The sequence below is a fragment of the Echeneis naucrates genome, chromosome 8, assembly GCF_900963305.1.
Source record: "Echeneis naucrates chromosome 8, fEcheNa1.1, whole genome shotgun sequence".
In the NCBI taxonomy this organism is placed as follows: Eukaryota; Metazoa; Chordata; class Actinopteri; order Carangiformes; family Echeneidae; genus Echeneis; species Echeneis naucrates.
In genome coordinates this window covers 11,095,637-11,112,153 of record NC_042518.1, presented here as the reverse complement: position 1 = coordinate 11,112,153, position 16,517 = coordinate 11,095,637, and the positions used below count along the sequence as shown (strand labels likewise).

At 40.3% G+C, this 16,517-nt stretch overlaps 1 protein-coding gene across 1 annotated transcript in view; it reads right to left on the bottom strand.

The window, feature by feature from the left end:
• Positions 1 to 16,517, bottom strand: part of cacna1aa (calcium channel, voltage-dependent, P/Q type, alpha 1A subunit, a) — a 75,847-nt gene that overhangs the window by 36,418 nt on the left and 22,912 nt on the right. Inside the window, exons 5-20 of the mRNA XM_029507526.1 lie at positions 11,506 to 11,597; positions 10,759 to 10,911; positions 10,094 to 10,281; positions 8,043 to 8,146; positions 7,694 to 7,809; positions 6,912 to 6,956; positions 6,690 to 6,773; positions 5,902 to 6,108; positions 4,971 to 5,083; positions 4,648 to 4,760; positions 4,435 to 4,566; positions 4,131 to 4,203; positions 3,638 to 3,755; positions 3,289 to 3,356; positions 3,050 to 3,156; positions 472 to 522 (exon numbers count right to left, since the gene is read on the bottom strand). Coding sequence (XP_029363386.1) covers positions 472 to 522; positions 3,050 to 3,156; positions 3,289 to 3,356; positions 3,638 to 3,755; positions 4,131 to 4,203; positions 4,435 to 4,566; positions 4,648 to 4,760; positions 4,971 to 5,083; positions 5,902 to 6,108; positions 6,690 to 6,773; positions 6,912 to 6,956; positions 7,694 to 7,809; positions 8,043 to 8,146; positions 10,094 to 10,281; positions 10,759 to 10,911; positions 11,506 to 11,597 — 1,764 coding nt within the window. The remainder of the gene's footprint in view (positions 1 to 471; positions 523 to 3,049; positions 3,157 to 3,288; positions 3,357 to 3,637; positions 3,756 to 4,130; positions 4,204 to 4,434; positions 4,567 to 4,647; positions 4,761 to 4,970; positions 5,084 to 5,901; positions 6,109 to 6,689; positions 6,774 to 6,911; positions 6,957 to 7,693; positions 7,810 to 8,042; positions 8,147 to 10,093; positions 10,282 to 10,758; positions 10,912 to 11,505; positions 11,598 to 16,517) is intronic.

Here is a 16,517-nt window from a genome sequence, read left to right as displayed (position 1 = left end):
TTTAACCTCCATAAACTAATGTACTAACAATTTCAAGAACAGGCTTCATGCAAGACAAAAAGCCACAAAGGGTTCCCCAAAAATACCCCACTGAGCTTAACTTGTCAGGGCTGACTGAGAAGTTTTTAAACTACTTCATACAGAATGCCCAAAAACTGTCAGTGACCACCTCCTTTCATACCCTCCAACACATCTCAGTAATCATCTTTAATTCCCATTTCTCTCAGGGCCAACAGTCAACCACAGTAAAGCGACAGCCATACTGCGAGGTGCAGGCAACAGAAAAAAAAATACTCTTCAAAATAAGCCAACACAAATAAAAGCTGAAGAAAGCCAACTATGTACTTTATAAAAGAGTTGAGAACAAAGGGACATGGAGAGGAGGGTGTTCTTCAACATAAAAAGAAAGCAAGGAATGATTGTAAAGTCGCTAAACAGAATTCAGAAATGAATAAACAAATAAATAAATACCAGTCCAGAAAGGGGTCGGTAGCGTTGTGACACTCACTGTGTACTTTGTTGCTGAGGAGGGAAACAGCTGGTGAGTGAGATGGCACGAAAGAATAGAAGGAGGATTTCATTCCAAAATGGGCTATCCGTCCATTGTTTTTTTTGTTTTTTTTTTTTTTAACTACCCCCCCCCCCAAAAAAAAAAACACTGCAGCCTACGCTGAAAAATGACTTTTATTCAAATAAAATGTGCTTAAAAAAACTGAAGACTAAAAATAAGCAAAATACATTCCCATAACGCAAAAACTGAAAACAAAATCCAATAAATCGTCATATTTTTACCAGAGAGATTTAGCATTTTGGAATGCAACCCTTTAAACACACAAACACACAAAAGAGCGTGCGCGCACACACTCACTTTTAAGATTTGTTTCATCCCTCAATCTTAACCAATCCTATTTATTTTTCATTGTCCTCCTTTTTATAGTCTCACAAATTGCATCTCACTTGCATCACTCAGTTTTTCTGCCCCATTCTGATTATTCGAAAAAACAGCTTGCTCAATGCTGAGCTCTGTCTCTTATGTTTCCATTTGTCTGTACGAAACTCAATTCAATCTTTCTAACTATCCTTTTTTTAACCATATAATCAGTCTCTTTCATTTCCTTCCAGCAGTTTATAACAATACTTGAATAATAATTCCTTTTTAAAAATTTTCCTGTTGCTAAAATAAAATTGGAAATTAAGATTTTTCAGAAATCAAACATTTAACACAAAATAAAATGCATCAGAAACTGATGTCTTAAAACATAAAAAAGGGCATTATGCCTTGCTATAACAGTTCAGCTTATTTTACACACAAATTGAAGGAGTGCAATGCATTAACTACTGAATAATAACAACAAAGTTGTCGTCGTAGTCATCATTGTGTAGCCTCTGTCCTGAATCTACCACAGAATATCAGATTCAGATTCTTTATGCACTGCTGATGTCTCCATGTTTAAAACCTCTGCTTGGTGCTTTGGTGAGAAAAACAAAAACTAACTCAAGAGGAATTTCAAGGTCTCTCTGTTTTAAAACTATTTGGACACTAATACAGTGGAATGTCATTCACGGTGCAGGCCTGCATCACTCGTACTGTAATGCACAAAAACAGATCAACGGCATGAATAGGTCATCTGTCATATTTTCTATAATCAGATATGTGCAGTTCAGCAGCTCTCTGGGTCGACCTCCATTTTCTGCAGGATCCAAATGCAGCTTTCTAATGAAAACGACGCACACTCTTCGCTTTCTTATCTCTTTGTCACTCTCCCTCTCTTTCACTCACAGACACATAGATATACAAGTACTGATAAATAAATATTTAACCTCAATGGGACTCCCAGCTGCAATAAGCTTACTGAAACAGACAAATGCTCACAGCACAGTGAAGTACGGTACAAACAGCACATATACTAACAAGAAGTCTGATGTACAAAAGTGATGAACATATTTCAAGCATGAGGATCACCAACAGTTGGGGAATGTCTGCTCATTGCATCTGTGTGTGATAATGTGTGTGTGTTAGAAAGTGGGAAAAGCCTAATGCATCAGCGTGGTAAAGGTCAGGCCCTCATGTTGGTTCTGTGTGTGAGACCAGGCTTCATTGCTGCCCTTTTTTTTTTTTTTTTTTTATCTTTTTACAGACAGATCACAGTGTGGAGTGTGTGTATCTCTATGAGTGAGAGATGAGTGTGTGAACTTTACCAGGAGTGTAAGAAAAGACCCCTGTGTATGTGGAGAAAAGAGATCAAAGACTGACTCTCCTCACCAGAGGAGGGCTGGCCAGACCAGTCCAATCCTGGTGCGTGTGTATGTGCAATGTGCGCCGTCTTATGCACAAAAGCATGCAATAAAGAAAGAAACCAAACGTCAGTGAGATGTATCAGCACCCTGACTGGAGTCCTGTGATAAACTCAGCTGAGTGACATGATTCGGAAAGGCACGCACCTGTACCATATTCCCCCTCCCACTTGTTTTTTTCTTTTAACGCCATGGTCAACTGTGAGACCTCACAAAAAGAAATTGTGTCCACTCAGCTGAATTTACCATGGTTGGACTCCAGTCAAGACGCTGAGACAGCTTGAAGATGATAAGGCTGCTGAACTTTATTTCAAGTGTCACAGCAAAGGGTCTGCATACCTTTACCAGTGTTACATTCATTCTTAATCCATTTGCAAAAATAATCGAAGGTTCTGTTTTCACTTCACTTATTACGTGGTTTTGTGTGTATTTTGATTGTTTTTAGTTTGGGGGCTGGAAACTCAATGTACACTACATACACGCTGTGGTTGACTTTTACCGTTGTTGAAATATGTTATTGTTTGAAGAGGGACACCGTCTGTGCTGTAATATAATCATCACCAGTGACCTGATGTAATTTGGTGTGGGCGCCTAATTTTAACAGATGACATATTCACGAAAAGTTTTCCTCACAATACTCGTCTTAAGAGTTTGCATCTTATTTGCTGAGTTTCGAGATCTTTCGAAACGAGTTTTCGAGATCTTTCAAAATATAAGCAAAGAACAATGTGCAAGTGCAGAGGCAGAAACTCACGCTGCAATGGAGAGATTGGCAGCAGACAGTGGGCTGACTTCAGCCACCTCTTTGGCTTTTTGCAGGGCGATCTTCTGACTGGCAGCCTCCTCTTCCTCCTGCTCATCCTGGAGAAAGACGAAATCAGAATTCATGGACTATGGACTAGGGGTGTATAACTCCTGCACTTTCAGCAAGGAAAAAAAAAAACAACCAAACAAAACTTCTGAAATATTAAGTAGAATTGCACTGTTGTGAACCTTGGTCAGTTCCTGTGCGTTGGCCAAATTGTCTACAGCGATGGCCAAGAAGACATTCAGCAGCGTGTCTGAACATGAAGCTAAAGGAAATCCAGTGTATGGGAGTTTGTTTGAACATACATATACAACATGCACATGAAGTCAATGACAAATATCAGTGGCTGACGAAAACTATGTCAATCACATTTTGAGCTGAGCTCAATATAAGAAACTATGAAACATGTAAATATCAGTACACATATCTGAAGTAAGAAAAAACTGTATGTAAAGTGTAAAAGATATACATTTTTATTTTAAGTAGTAAGTGTAATTGCACTGAGTCCTTTCTGCACTTTCATTCAAAAGATACAGTTGCCAAAAAGTGTGAGTACAATGAAGAAGACAGAGAAGGCCATGCCCTTGTTGACTCCGCCCTGAGACTTGATGCCATCGTACATCACCATGTTCCAGTCTTCACCGGTCAGAATCTGACACACACACACACACACACACACACACACACACACACACACACACACACACACACACAGTGAGTCTATACCCGCTTCAAGGACAGTAAAATGCTTGATTAATGCTTTATACAGTAATACACCAGAGTCAAAACATGCTCAGCACACTCTTGAAGACACACCTTGAAGACATTAACACGATTTCAATCAATTATAATTTTGAGACATTTAAAATTAACTGTCTACATTTTGCATCACTTCCATGTCTGCAAATCCTTCTTAGTCTTTAAATTGTTTTGTCCTAATCCTGTCCTCATCTTCTCATATCATTCTGCTCCCACAAGACTCTCCTTCCCTTCCTCCCGTTTACAGTACACCATCTCCTCTGCTCACCTGGAACACTGTCATTATTGCTGCGGGGAAGGTATCGAAGTTGGTCGGAGGAGTGCCATTTTCAAAATTAAACCTAGCGGGGGGAGGCAGAGAGTTTGAAGTGTGAAGACAAACAGACAGAAGAAAGGTTGGAAAACATTATGAGCACAAGAAATATCTGACTGGAAAACTGCTCAAAAAATGATTTAAAAAGATTTACATGAACTAATCTCAGTAAAAAAAATTAATGAGGGCAATTGAAAAGAGGAAGGGAGTAGGCGAAGACAGAAAGAGAGACGCTGAGGTAATGAAAAACAGTACTGACTGTCCTCCGAAAAGCTGCATTCCCAGCAGGGCAAAGACAACTATGAAGAGGAAGAGCAGGAAGAGCAAGCTGATGATGGACTTCATGGAGTTGAGCAGAGAGACGACGAGGTTGCGTAGAGATGCCCAGTACCTAACAAGCAGAGACAGAATATGGTGTTCAGTTCAGCGGAAGTCCTTTATATGTATATGAGAAATATTACACCTAACTTACTTGGTGACTTTGAAGATCCTCAATAACCTGAGAGCTCGGAGCACACTGATGCCAAACGATGTGCCGGGCTGGATGATGGACCACAGCACTTCAAATATACTACCACATATCACCTGATGCAAATACAAGCACACACCAGCATGAGGATATTCAATATAATGAGCACATAACGTACAAACATGAGCAAGTCCTCATTGCCCTTGCTGTCCAGTGTGGCTAACTTGTGTGTGTCAGAACAGTTATATTTTTTGTTATGTTCGCACCTGCTGATAGGTTTACGTGTGTGTGTGTGTGTGTGTGCCCCAAAGTGTGCTGGGACTTACAATGCAGTCGAAGCAGTTGAAGGAGGAGTTGAGGTAGGCCTGCCTGCCCAGACCATACATCTTTATAAACATCTCCGTCAAGAATATCCCCAGGAAGATTAATTCAGCAAAATCTGCATGGAGGAAGGAAGATGAGAGGCGAGGAGGAGGAGACGCACAAACATAAGGAGACCATGAATCCCTACAAGCCTCATCCTGTCTCCATCTGTCTTATCTTTCTATCATCCATGTATTTACTTATGTATTTTAAATAAGGCTATACAATCAATCAAAATATTATCAAATATGACCAAGTGCCGTATCCAAATTGCAAGAGCTGTATTTTATTTATTTGTTGTTGTTTTTTCTGACAGCATTAAAATGTGTCACAACAGACCACAAATTAAGTGTTGCGGACCTACAAACATGCCCCTGGCCAACAAATCATATTCTCCACAGGTAGAGAAATGTTTCCTACCAAGAGAGCCAAAAAAAACTAACTGAAGAACTGTTAAACACTATAGAAACTATATTAGTTTAAAAAAAAAAAAAAAAAAGAAGCCTGAATCACAAAGTGTTTGTGCATGAGCTACTGAGAGAAAAAGATCAGTATGTAATTGATTCCATCTGTCCAGTGTTTCTTCCCTTTGTCCACACCACTTCTCATGATTGGTCTGTTTCATTCAAACATCTTATTTCAGTGTACTGTCAGATTTTGTAGTTTATCAAGTCATAATGACCTTATTGCTTTTGCTTCACGACCATTATATTATTTCTGGGTGTCTGCATGCCAAAAGGACGGTAAGGATATTTGATGTGCCTGTTTTAATGGGTTGGGTCAGCTCTTTCACAGAATTCGCTCACCCACTCCCTTCCAGTAATCTGTGATGAGAGTATTTGTGCAGACAATCTGTGCTCGCCTGCATTCGGTCCACATCCTCTTCCTACTCACATAGAAAATCTGAAAGTGGCTCTGGCTGGTCGTAGTGCACCACTGCCACACACAGCGTGTTCAGGCCCACCAAACACAGTACGGTCCAGTAGAAGGCCTGGGACTTGACGACGTGCCGGATGAGGAAGCGCAGCCGTCGCTCTCGCCGTTTGAAAGTTGATCCTTCGAGTTTAGAGCTCTTCAAACTGGCACGGGCAAACGGTGAACCTAGAAGGGTAAGCAAGGCACATGGTATTACATTTTCTCTTAAAAAAAAAAAAAAAAAGGGAGCAGTGGTTCTATATTTGAGCTTCTGGAGAAAGCAAAACTGTGCAGATGGTACAATTAATCTGCTTCCTTCATCTGTTGCTTAGGTTCACTGGGAGGCACGGGGAGTGAGGGGACCATACACAAAACACAAAATGGTCTTCTTGAACTTAAAGATTAACCACGATGTACAATAAATTATGCAGTCCCCATTGTTTCTCTGACTTAACAGGCAAGGGTATGGCCGTTTGTGTTGTCCAATACTTAACATTAAACTACACAGAATTCAAAAATTGTATTAATTATTACAACTGAGAAAAAAGATGTTTGAAAGGAGAGGTAGGGAGGAGGTTGAGAATAGGAGGGAAAAAAAAAAGGAACCTGAGGAGGCAAGTCCAGAGCAATTAAAGTGGGGGGGTGGTGAGGAAAGGAGGGGGAAGCAGAGCAGGGTCAAGTAATGCTGATATGCAAGATAAGATCTGCGTCTGTATGTACCTGCGGTTTGGCCTTTGGGCGTATGAGTGTGAGTGAGTGGATCTTACCTACTGCCAGATCCCCCTCTCCTTCCTCTGGGTTTAAGAGCTCTGCTTTGCTCTTATGGTTCTTTGTGGCTCTTCTGCGGGATCCTGTGATAGACAAAGCTAGGAGTTTATTCTCCGACAGAACAGCATTGATGTGCTAAACTTATTAGATACGTATACAAAAACTGTTAGTTAAATGAAAAAATGAGTGCAGGTAAAAATACAAAAATAGCAGATTCATACCGTCATAATCATTTTCATTTTCATCATCCGCCAAGATGACCTCTTCTAAAAACACAACAAACATTTTATAATATAACCATGTTAAATTTATGTTTGATGGCTTCCATTATACCAACCAATACCCCCCCCCAAAATTGTCATTTCTCATTTTAATTCCAACTGGGAACTGGAAAGTCTTTGGCCTGCACCTGTGGGTTGCTACTCATCCTTCCTGGCTTTGTTTTTTAGCTTCCTTCTTTTTTATGTAGCTTGTCTTTTAAAGATCAAAGGTCTGCCTTTCTATCTACCCATTTATCCACTCCTTCTTGCATCCACCATTCAACCCTCCGTTCCTCTTATCCTCTTTACATCTTCCCTACCCTCAGGAGATGGGCAGGGAGGGAGAGACAGGACTATGGGAAAAGGTTTAGTCTTCTCAATCCAGGTATCAAACAAGAAGCATTAATACGAAACGTATAACAGGATTTAATTTTGTTTTTTCAGGAATGTTCTGAGGAGAGGAGTAGCTGTTCTGTGCCTCCTGGGCTGTGGGTTCAGTTAGAGAGGCACAGATACATACAGTACAAAGGAAAAGATAGGAGACAACATCAGCTATATCTACAGTAAGATGAAACTGTGCATCTGACTGTACAGGAGTCAACTTTACTTCTGCAAAGCTGCTTTTGCCATTTAACTGTTTACAAAAATACACCTGTTCTCTGCACTGTGGCAACGGCAAATCATTTTGAAAAGCTGTTTGTGCCTGTGTGTAAAAAATGGACACACAAATACATCGTACATACCAGCTTTGCAAATCCATTCCAGGTAACCATTAAGTTCCCTTTCAATCTGCTGCTGCCTTCTGAGCTTCAAGAACTCACTCCTGTTCTCCACACGCTCTCTCTCTTTGGCAAACTCCCTGCACACACAGACACATCCATGAAAACACGCATAAGCACACAAACTTAGTGGACACTTTGCATTTTATAGCATGTAGACCACACTAAAATGAGAAACATCTAAATCCAATCATTTCAACATTTATTATCATCGCATCCTGGATGAGACATTGCAAATGCACAACCTTTATGCCATCTTTTTTTTATTTATTTTTTTTTTTTTTCAAAGGCACACTCACAAACAGACACCTACCCTGACAAAACACCCAGCACCAGGTTGAGCATGAAGAAGGAGCCAATGATGATGAGGGGGATGAAGTACATCCAGTTCCATGCGCTCCCTGAGGCATCGTTGCTCTGGAAACATGCACAAATAAACATACAGACATTAGACAAAGTAATCAATGTTTTGCTCTTCAATTCTTAAATCCAGATAATAACTAATCAAACAGAACCATCACCTGGTTAACAGCTTATTTTAGTAAGCACTGAGAAATTCACTGGCGCTTATGATAACCAAAGATTTGATCAACTGAGACATTTGGCATTCTTTAATGTCACTTAAAATAATAATATATAAAATGTATGAACCCTGCACAAATCACCTGGAATATATTTTGTTCTTATGTGATCAAAACTGACAAGAATCATATTTGAAAACCTGTTTCTTCACCCATGCACCAAGGAAAACAGTACTGTAATTCATTATCCTTGGTTTTCAAATTATGCTGCATTTACAACATTTGCATCATAGTTCTTGTAAATGTCCCTCAATACAAATCATTCTCATTTGGACAAAGCTTGATTGTGTTTGCAAATTTACTTTAAACTCATCAAATATCCAGACATAATGGCCAATAAAAGATGGCAGCCTATTGACTCAAAAGTGCCGTTTCCTGCAGTTGGAAATATAAACAACAGCAGGACTAACATGACTTTGCTTTAAGTCATCTCAATAAGTAAATGCATATCTGCCACTCTATTTAGCTGCTCTGTGCAGAGTAAATAATGTATAACAAGTGCTCTGCTCCCTTCCTGCCTGTCTCTGCCTCCTGACCAGACGCCTTCTCCATTTTTTTTATTCACTCACACTATTGTTTTCACACTCTTTTTGATTATAGTTGTCTTACTGTTTTCACCATCCTTACTTTGTTCATGTTGCTGCTCATTTATTGGTATTTATTATTTCCTTCATTTCATTTATACCTTCAATATTGCCATTCCGCTCGGCTGTCACTAATCAGACGCTGCATTGATTCGTAATTTTACCCTTTCATGCCTCCAGAGTCCTTTTCCCTTCCAAGGATTGCACGCTTCATTTTTCCTTCCTCATGCACATAGGCTGGCATTGCTGATGTGTACCCAACATACTGCAGACCCTTTTTTCTACCATTAAACTTTTATCGCCCCCCCCTCCCCAGGAGCTGCAAGAATAACTTGGGCTGAACAGGCCCTTTTAAATATAGAGCAGCACAAGGAAGGAGGGACACAGAGAGAGAGACAGCGAGTGAGAGTGACAGAGAGGAGGAGAGGAAGGAAGGAAGGCTGAAGGAAAGAGGGAGGGAGGGGAGAATGAAAGAAAGAGAAATAGCAATGGAAAAAATAAACTGGACTGAGAGGAGGGGAAAAGCGATGACTACAGTAACACTCAAAGACCCTCATCTGCCTCTGGTATCCATAGCAACCGTTGCCATTGACAGCAGGGAACTATTCAGTCTTGGGCATGAGTGATGACACTGTTCAAGACCTGGTGCTTATTTTATGGGTGAATGCACAGTGAGCACAGGTGGAAATAACTGGATGTTTTAACACTTTTCACTTAACGAGACAAAAAAAAGTCCTGTGTGGTTTGAAAACACTATTGACATACATATCTGACAGACAAGTTGTTTACAAATTTAAAGAAGCATCAATATTTGAGCAAATATTTAACTTGCCAGTGATTGTGTGGCACTTTTAGCCAAAAAAAAAAAAAAAAAAATGGCCGGCTAATGTGACCAAAACATACTTGCCTAATAAATGCATTGGCTGCTAAACCATGGTCATCTGGCTAGGCAAATTAATTGAGTAATTTCTACTCTTAAACAAAATGTATTGAACTATTAAACGGTTAACTAATTTATTTGCTAAATTTGCAGCCTATCCATGACAAAGAATGCTTTTCTGTTGTGGATTATCATCTTATTTACTGGGATGATCCTTTATATTCTTACCTAAACCTTGTGGCACAGTGACCAAAAGCGATTCATAATCTCCCTTTTAGTAATAATTGCTTTGTTCCAAACAATGTGCAGCAGTACATACATAGTAGAGTAGGTCAGTCCAGCCCTCCATGGTGATACACTGGAAGACGGTGAGGATAGCAAACAGGATGTTGTCAAATTGGGTAATGCCATAGTTTGGTCCCAGCCAGTATGATCGACACATAGTGCCCTCTGGACACAGTCGCGACGGCGGCTCTGTACCGCAAGGAAACTCTTCTCGGATCTCACCTGAACATGTGAGGCAGTAGGGAGGGATGTCAAAACCAAAGCTAGGCACATGAAAATCTTCAGTTTGTTTCAGATGTGGCAAACAAGTGTGATGCATTTGTCACTTATTGTGGAATGAAATATGCTATATAAAGTAGCAATGACACAGCAAAATGGACTAATCTGCTTGAATTATACAGAGAATTTGAGTGGCACCATAAATGCTCAATAGGCCAACAAACATTTTTTTTTTTAAGTATTAAAAGTCACTTATACGGACATTACAAATGAATGAGTCTTTTGTGGTAACTGCCTTTCTAGCACTAAAAGATGGAATGGAATAGCACCAAAAGTCCATTGGTGGTGTTTCAGTGAAGTAAATTGCATTTCTCACTTTAATATTGTGACAATTTAAAGTCTACCTAAACCAGAGCAGGTGTGGTTTTCACTGAAGCAAACAGTTTGTGAATCAACCCTGACTGACACCAACCACTTTACCTGTGTGATTGTCAAAGCAGGTTTTGTGGAATTTGCCCATGTAGAACTCGAGACCGATGATGGCGAACATGAGGATGGCAAAGAAAAGCAGCAGGCCAATTTGAAGCAGAGGAATCATGGCCTTCATGATAGATTTGAGCACCACCTGTAAGCCTGGAAGATACAGTGTGCAGGGATTTATAATGCATGAGATCAATTTCAATGTGTTAAGGCACAAAGATATTAATGCAGCAAGATAACTCGTTTCTGACTTATGTCACTTACACCATTTGGTTGAGTCTTAAAAAATGAAAATAAAGAAATATATAAATAAATGTGACATTCTTTGGCCCCAAATCATCCTAACAAACAGAAACTAGCCACCATTTTCAAAATGCTTTAATTTAGTTTTCACAGGAAGCTGAGAGATTTTTATGATGAGTAAGCCTTGGTTTGCCTGTTCAGCCCTGTAGTGGAGTCAAAGCTATTAATAACACTGCAGTGGTGCTGAAACGCTACTGCCACTGTAACATTTAAAAAAGGAGCAGAGTGCACAGAAGAAACACTTTTGTTGGAACACTTTGGGTGCATTATGCAGAAAGACATAGAAGCTGCATAAAAGCTTGACACAAAATGCTTCTCAATGCTATTTTAATATTCCAATATAACCTGAAGCTGCTCTGCACATAAAAGATGTTTGGGACAAAGGGCGAAAGCTTACAAAAAGTCTTTTTCATTGTCATAATCACATGAAGAGTGTTGACTTACTGGGAATACCAGACACCAGTTTGAGGGGCCTCAATACTCGCACAGCTCTGAGGGTCCGCAAGTCGAAATCTGAACCGACAGTGGACAGGATCCTAACGGAAAAGAAGAAAATGCACAAAAGTGCACACAGGTAATCAATATTTAAGCATTTTAAGTTTGTCACTGTCAGTCGGCCTCTCCCAGATTCTCTGTCTTTCTCACACACACACACACACACACACACACACACACACACACACACGATGGTGAGGACTGTATGTAAATCCTGCAAGAGCTGAGCTGATCAATAGAGCTGACAAGTGAAGCAGGACAGTAAAGTGTATCAGGATAAGTGTTTTGTATATGGATGACACAGGGATTATAACATGAAAAAAGAAAAAGATGGAGTGCTGAGAAGAGAAAGGTGGAGAGTGAGAGAGGGGGAGCATAGGCAAATGTGGAAGATGAAAAATGAGCAGAAATGAGCAAGTCAGCATTTTTAATTGCACATTTAAGCCGTCATCAGACTGCTGAGTTAATGTGTTATGGCCCATGGTACGGCACCTGTATCGCTCCTCATCAGCCAAATGAAGAGTAGTAAACAGCATGAGAGAGTGTGCGTGTACTTGAGAGGGTTAAGATGTTCCCTAGTGCCGCCAGACTTACAGTCAGTCCCCTCATCTGACGCACACAGTGAATCATCCTCCTTCCCACCTCTCTCTCTCTCTCTCTCTCTCTGACACATTTCCACTTTCCTCTGTTCCACTAAGAGGCCCAGTGACACAGCAGAGCCTTAATCACAGGTTTGAAGTCAGCCTGCTTTGCTTGAAAACCTATGAAATTGGCAAGATGTTAAAAGTAGCACTGACCCAGGATCTCCAGACAAAGGTATACTCAGCTGTGGTTTTTAATGCAGTATTGTGTTACCGGCAAGCCTCCCACCCCACAGCAGTAGATGCTATATCACTTGTATAGACTGGGGTCCTTGTAATGACATTGTGTGATATTGAATGCCTCATCAGGGGCTGACTTGTAACTGAGAGGTTGCTGGTTTGGTCATGCAGCATTACTGTACTTCAGCTGCATGAGGATTTCAATGAAAATGTATATATAAGTGAAAGGTAAATAGTGTTTGTTATGATTTCATAGTATTTAAGAGACCATTATTTTATTTAGATATTGGAAAAAAATATTTTTTTAATTAAAAAAATAATGTAATGGCTTGCAGCAGAGAATTCTGTTGTCTTACTAATATTATGATGACATTTTCCTGTAAATTATCCCTTTGTAACAATATAATAAATTATATAACAATTTACATAACACTGGGATACTTGCAGGCTGGAGTTAATTTTCCGACTATTTATGCCGGAACACAAGTCTTGCGTCACAGTACTTTGACAGACTGCTGTAGAAATATAAAGTGTGACTCTTTAACAACAATATGATGCGGTTGAGAAGTCACAGGAAGGTCAGAATGCATGCTCAGATACACAACATCACCCTCAAAGCAGGTGAGGATTTAATGCTTTGTGCAAGAACACATTAGCCTCGAAAATACATGGCAGCACAGAAAACTGCACCGATGCTATAGAGGCACAAAAGGAAGGGAGGAGATGATGAAGTGTGTGAATGTATGGACAGAAGGTTTAAGATCGCCATAGACAGCCACACCCACAAACACAGAGCATTGTGGTATGTGTGTCCCTGTGGCAGATGGAATTTGGGTGAAACCTTCACATGATGACGATGACGACGGTAATAATAGTGTTGATGACAGCGGTGAAGAATTCAGCCTCTTATTAACATCCACTGTCACAAACAGTGTCAAGCAGATGAGCCAGGTCCTCATTCACACCGTCTCCACGGTGACTGGGCCCTTTCTCATTCATAAGTGTTTCCATGGCAACAAGGACCTTCGCTCATTGATAGAATCTCTGTATCACCTTGGTAACAGGGCCAAGGGAGGAGTCTGATTGATTGTTTTTTTTATCATCTCTTTTCTCTTTAATGTACATGTATCATACCTCACGCAGACACACACGGATGGCAAAACCAATACAAAACAACACACACACCAGGATAGCAAACAGGTACTGGTTGTAGATCAACATATTGACTGTCGAAAAATTGTATTCACGTATGCACACTGGAAAGTAGGTCATTTGAAATAGAAAATAATTTATTCCTCGTCGGGGACAGAAATGCTGTCTCCAGTACATCTTATACACGCAGACACACAACCTGCGCTTTATCCTGAGGAGCCCAAATGATTAAGGGGAATCACATTAAGGAATATTGCTGTTACACAACCTCCCCACTGACCCTTTCTCCTGGGACTCCAATATGTTATACAAACAATCTTTTTTTGCCTGTACTCTCCATCTGCTCTTCTTGCTTACTTCATCTTAAACAGGCTAATTATCTTTGTCCTCATCACTGACCAACCGGCTTCTTTGCTTCTCCCAATCATCAGCTTTTTGTGCTTCCCTTTGGTCACAGCATACAGCTAGTTCATACTCAGTGGCTTTGCATTGTCTTTAATCCTCTCTTAAATTAATACTATAAACATTCTGATGGAAGTCAGTTATTATTCTTGACTTTATGTCAGACTTAGCAAATTTCCATTATGATTTTAGTTGATCTCAAGGTCACAGAAAAGCCTCCATGCCACTGTGCCAGTTGTATGTAATCAAGGGTAGAAGAAGGCAGCACAGAAGAGAGGATGCAAGACAAAAGTGGCTATAAACTAAGGACAATTGGACTAATAATCAATATTGGGCATAAAAAACAACTAGCTTACTCCCAGTGCCAAATCACTCAGGTAATTTACTACTACAGATAGGTCAAGCACACACACATATATATGCTTGGGCATACTTGGACCCATGGATGCATACTAATCATCTGACATCCAACAAATTTGTGAGGTGAATAGCTAATCTATTCAGAAATGTAAAGCGCCATTTGTGTGCTTGTCTTTGTACGTCTTAAAAGGCAGTGCCTGCAAACACACCAAGATTGAGCAGGTAAAGGAAAGGAATGTTTGAAGTGCAAATGTGTGTGTGTGTGTATGGTGTGTTGGTCAGTGTGTTATCAAAGGTTTTGGTCAGAGGTGGGTAGAAAGGCCAAGTGGCCTTTCATCTTCAAAGAGCTGCATGGCTACAAACACAACCGCCATTCACAGAAAGCTGAACAGCAACACACACACACACACACACACACACACACACACACACACACACACACACACACACACACACACACACAGTGGAGATGCGTCATGAGAGCATCATGGGAATGTACATGATGTGTGCTGAAGGAGCAGCAGCATTTTGTGCTGCAATATCCACCTTTGTTGAAAGTGGAAAGAACTCAACAAAAAGCTGATTAACTAAGACTTCATTGTGTCTTGTAACTTTTATTCATTATGCCGTCTAAACATATAAATATATTGCATAAATATAAAACAGTGCATTATTTTCTCACCATGATAATGAGTTCTAACAAAATTTTTAATTCTTCAATTCCTTACCCTCAGAATATTTAATAGCAAAAGGCAAGGATGAGGGTGTTTAAAAACCAAAATCTATCTCATGTCCAGAAGAATGTTCGATTGCCTCCCAACATGCCCTATATGCTGTTATCAGGAGTCTTTGGGAATATAGGAAATACAACTAAAGAGAGAATTAAAAAACTAAAGAAACAACATAGCAAAGCTAAGAGTTGTACAGGAAGTTTAGAGTTATAATATTGGAGGAAGTGTTATGAGAGACATTGGCTTGAATGTCATTTGTACATTAAATGTGAGGAAATACTCTGCTTCGGTGTAAGAGCAGCATCTCCACTACAACACCAGAAATGCCAGCTCCAGGAGGTGATTTAACTGCTGTATCACACATGCTCCAAAGGCTTCACTTTCCAAACAGAGATTTGCAGGGATTATGTGAGACAAGGCGTTTACTGGAAATTATAAGGACTGCCTGAATTCCTTCTGCTCTACCTTCCTCCACTCTGCACCTCCTGCTGTCCTGCTGACACTCAGCCTATCACTCCTTTTCTCTCTTACAGTCACTCTGTTGTGCCACACTGAGATCAGCTCGGCTTCATGATTGCTCCTCTTAAAGCATAAGGCTGACTGCGTGTGCGTGTTTGGTGCTTGTTTATGAAACCGTCTCTCCAAATCACCATATGTCGACACACACATACATGCTATGATCTCAGCAACTGTCTGTGCCAGCACTCCCACACCTTAATGTCAGTGCTCATGGCAGTTAACTACCATGTGCTGAGTAGAGTGTTGTCTCATGCACTCATGCAGTCACATTCATCTCAATCACTCATAAACTTCACCCACCGAACAGCATGTGACAGCATTTCATACCACAGCCTGCAGCACACATACCAAAGAAAGCTTACTGAAGTGGCTGTTCACACAGTCAAACCGATGGCTGTAAACAGAACCATCTGACATGGAAGCATCGCTCCTTTCCGACATCGTCCAAATGCGAAAGGTAAATCCTAGCATGTATACACTCCCGCCTTATTTCTGTCACTCCATCATATTATCTTTTCACGCTAATCCTTTTGTGTGACTCATAATCTAATCAGTGGCCCTAACTCCATCATGTCAAGCCAATCATGTGTCTCAACTCTTCTTTACTGACACACTGTCCGACCCATTTCTTCTCTTTGACTACATCTTCATCCTGAAATTCAGCTTTAAAATAATCCACCATTTTGGCCACGTTTTTGACATTTAGCATTAGAACAAGTGACATTTTAATGCTGGCCTTCCCACATTGTCTCAGTTCTGTTATCAAAGCTATAGAAAAACAAATCATCTAAAATTAGCTTGCTTTATGTTGGTGTTAATGTACTTTGAGCTTTTCACTGGTTTTCCTTCCTACACTCTTCTATTGTCTCTTCTCATTTACTGCCTTCCTGCCCTTACTGACCACCAAGACATCCTCTTTTCTTACCTTCAAGCCAAAGTCTCTTTCCTCTTTGTTCCCCTCCGCCTCCCTCCAAAC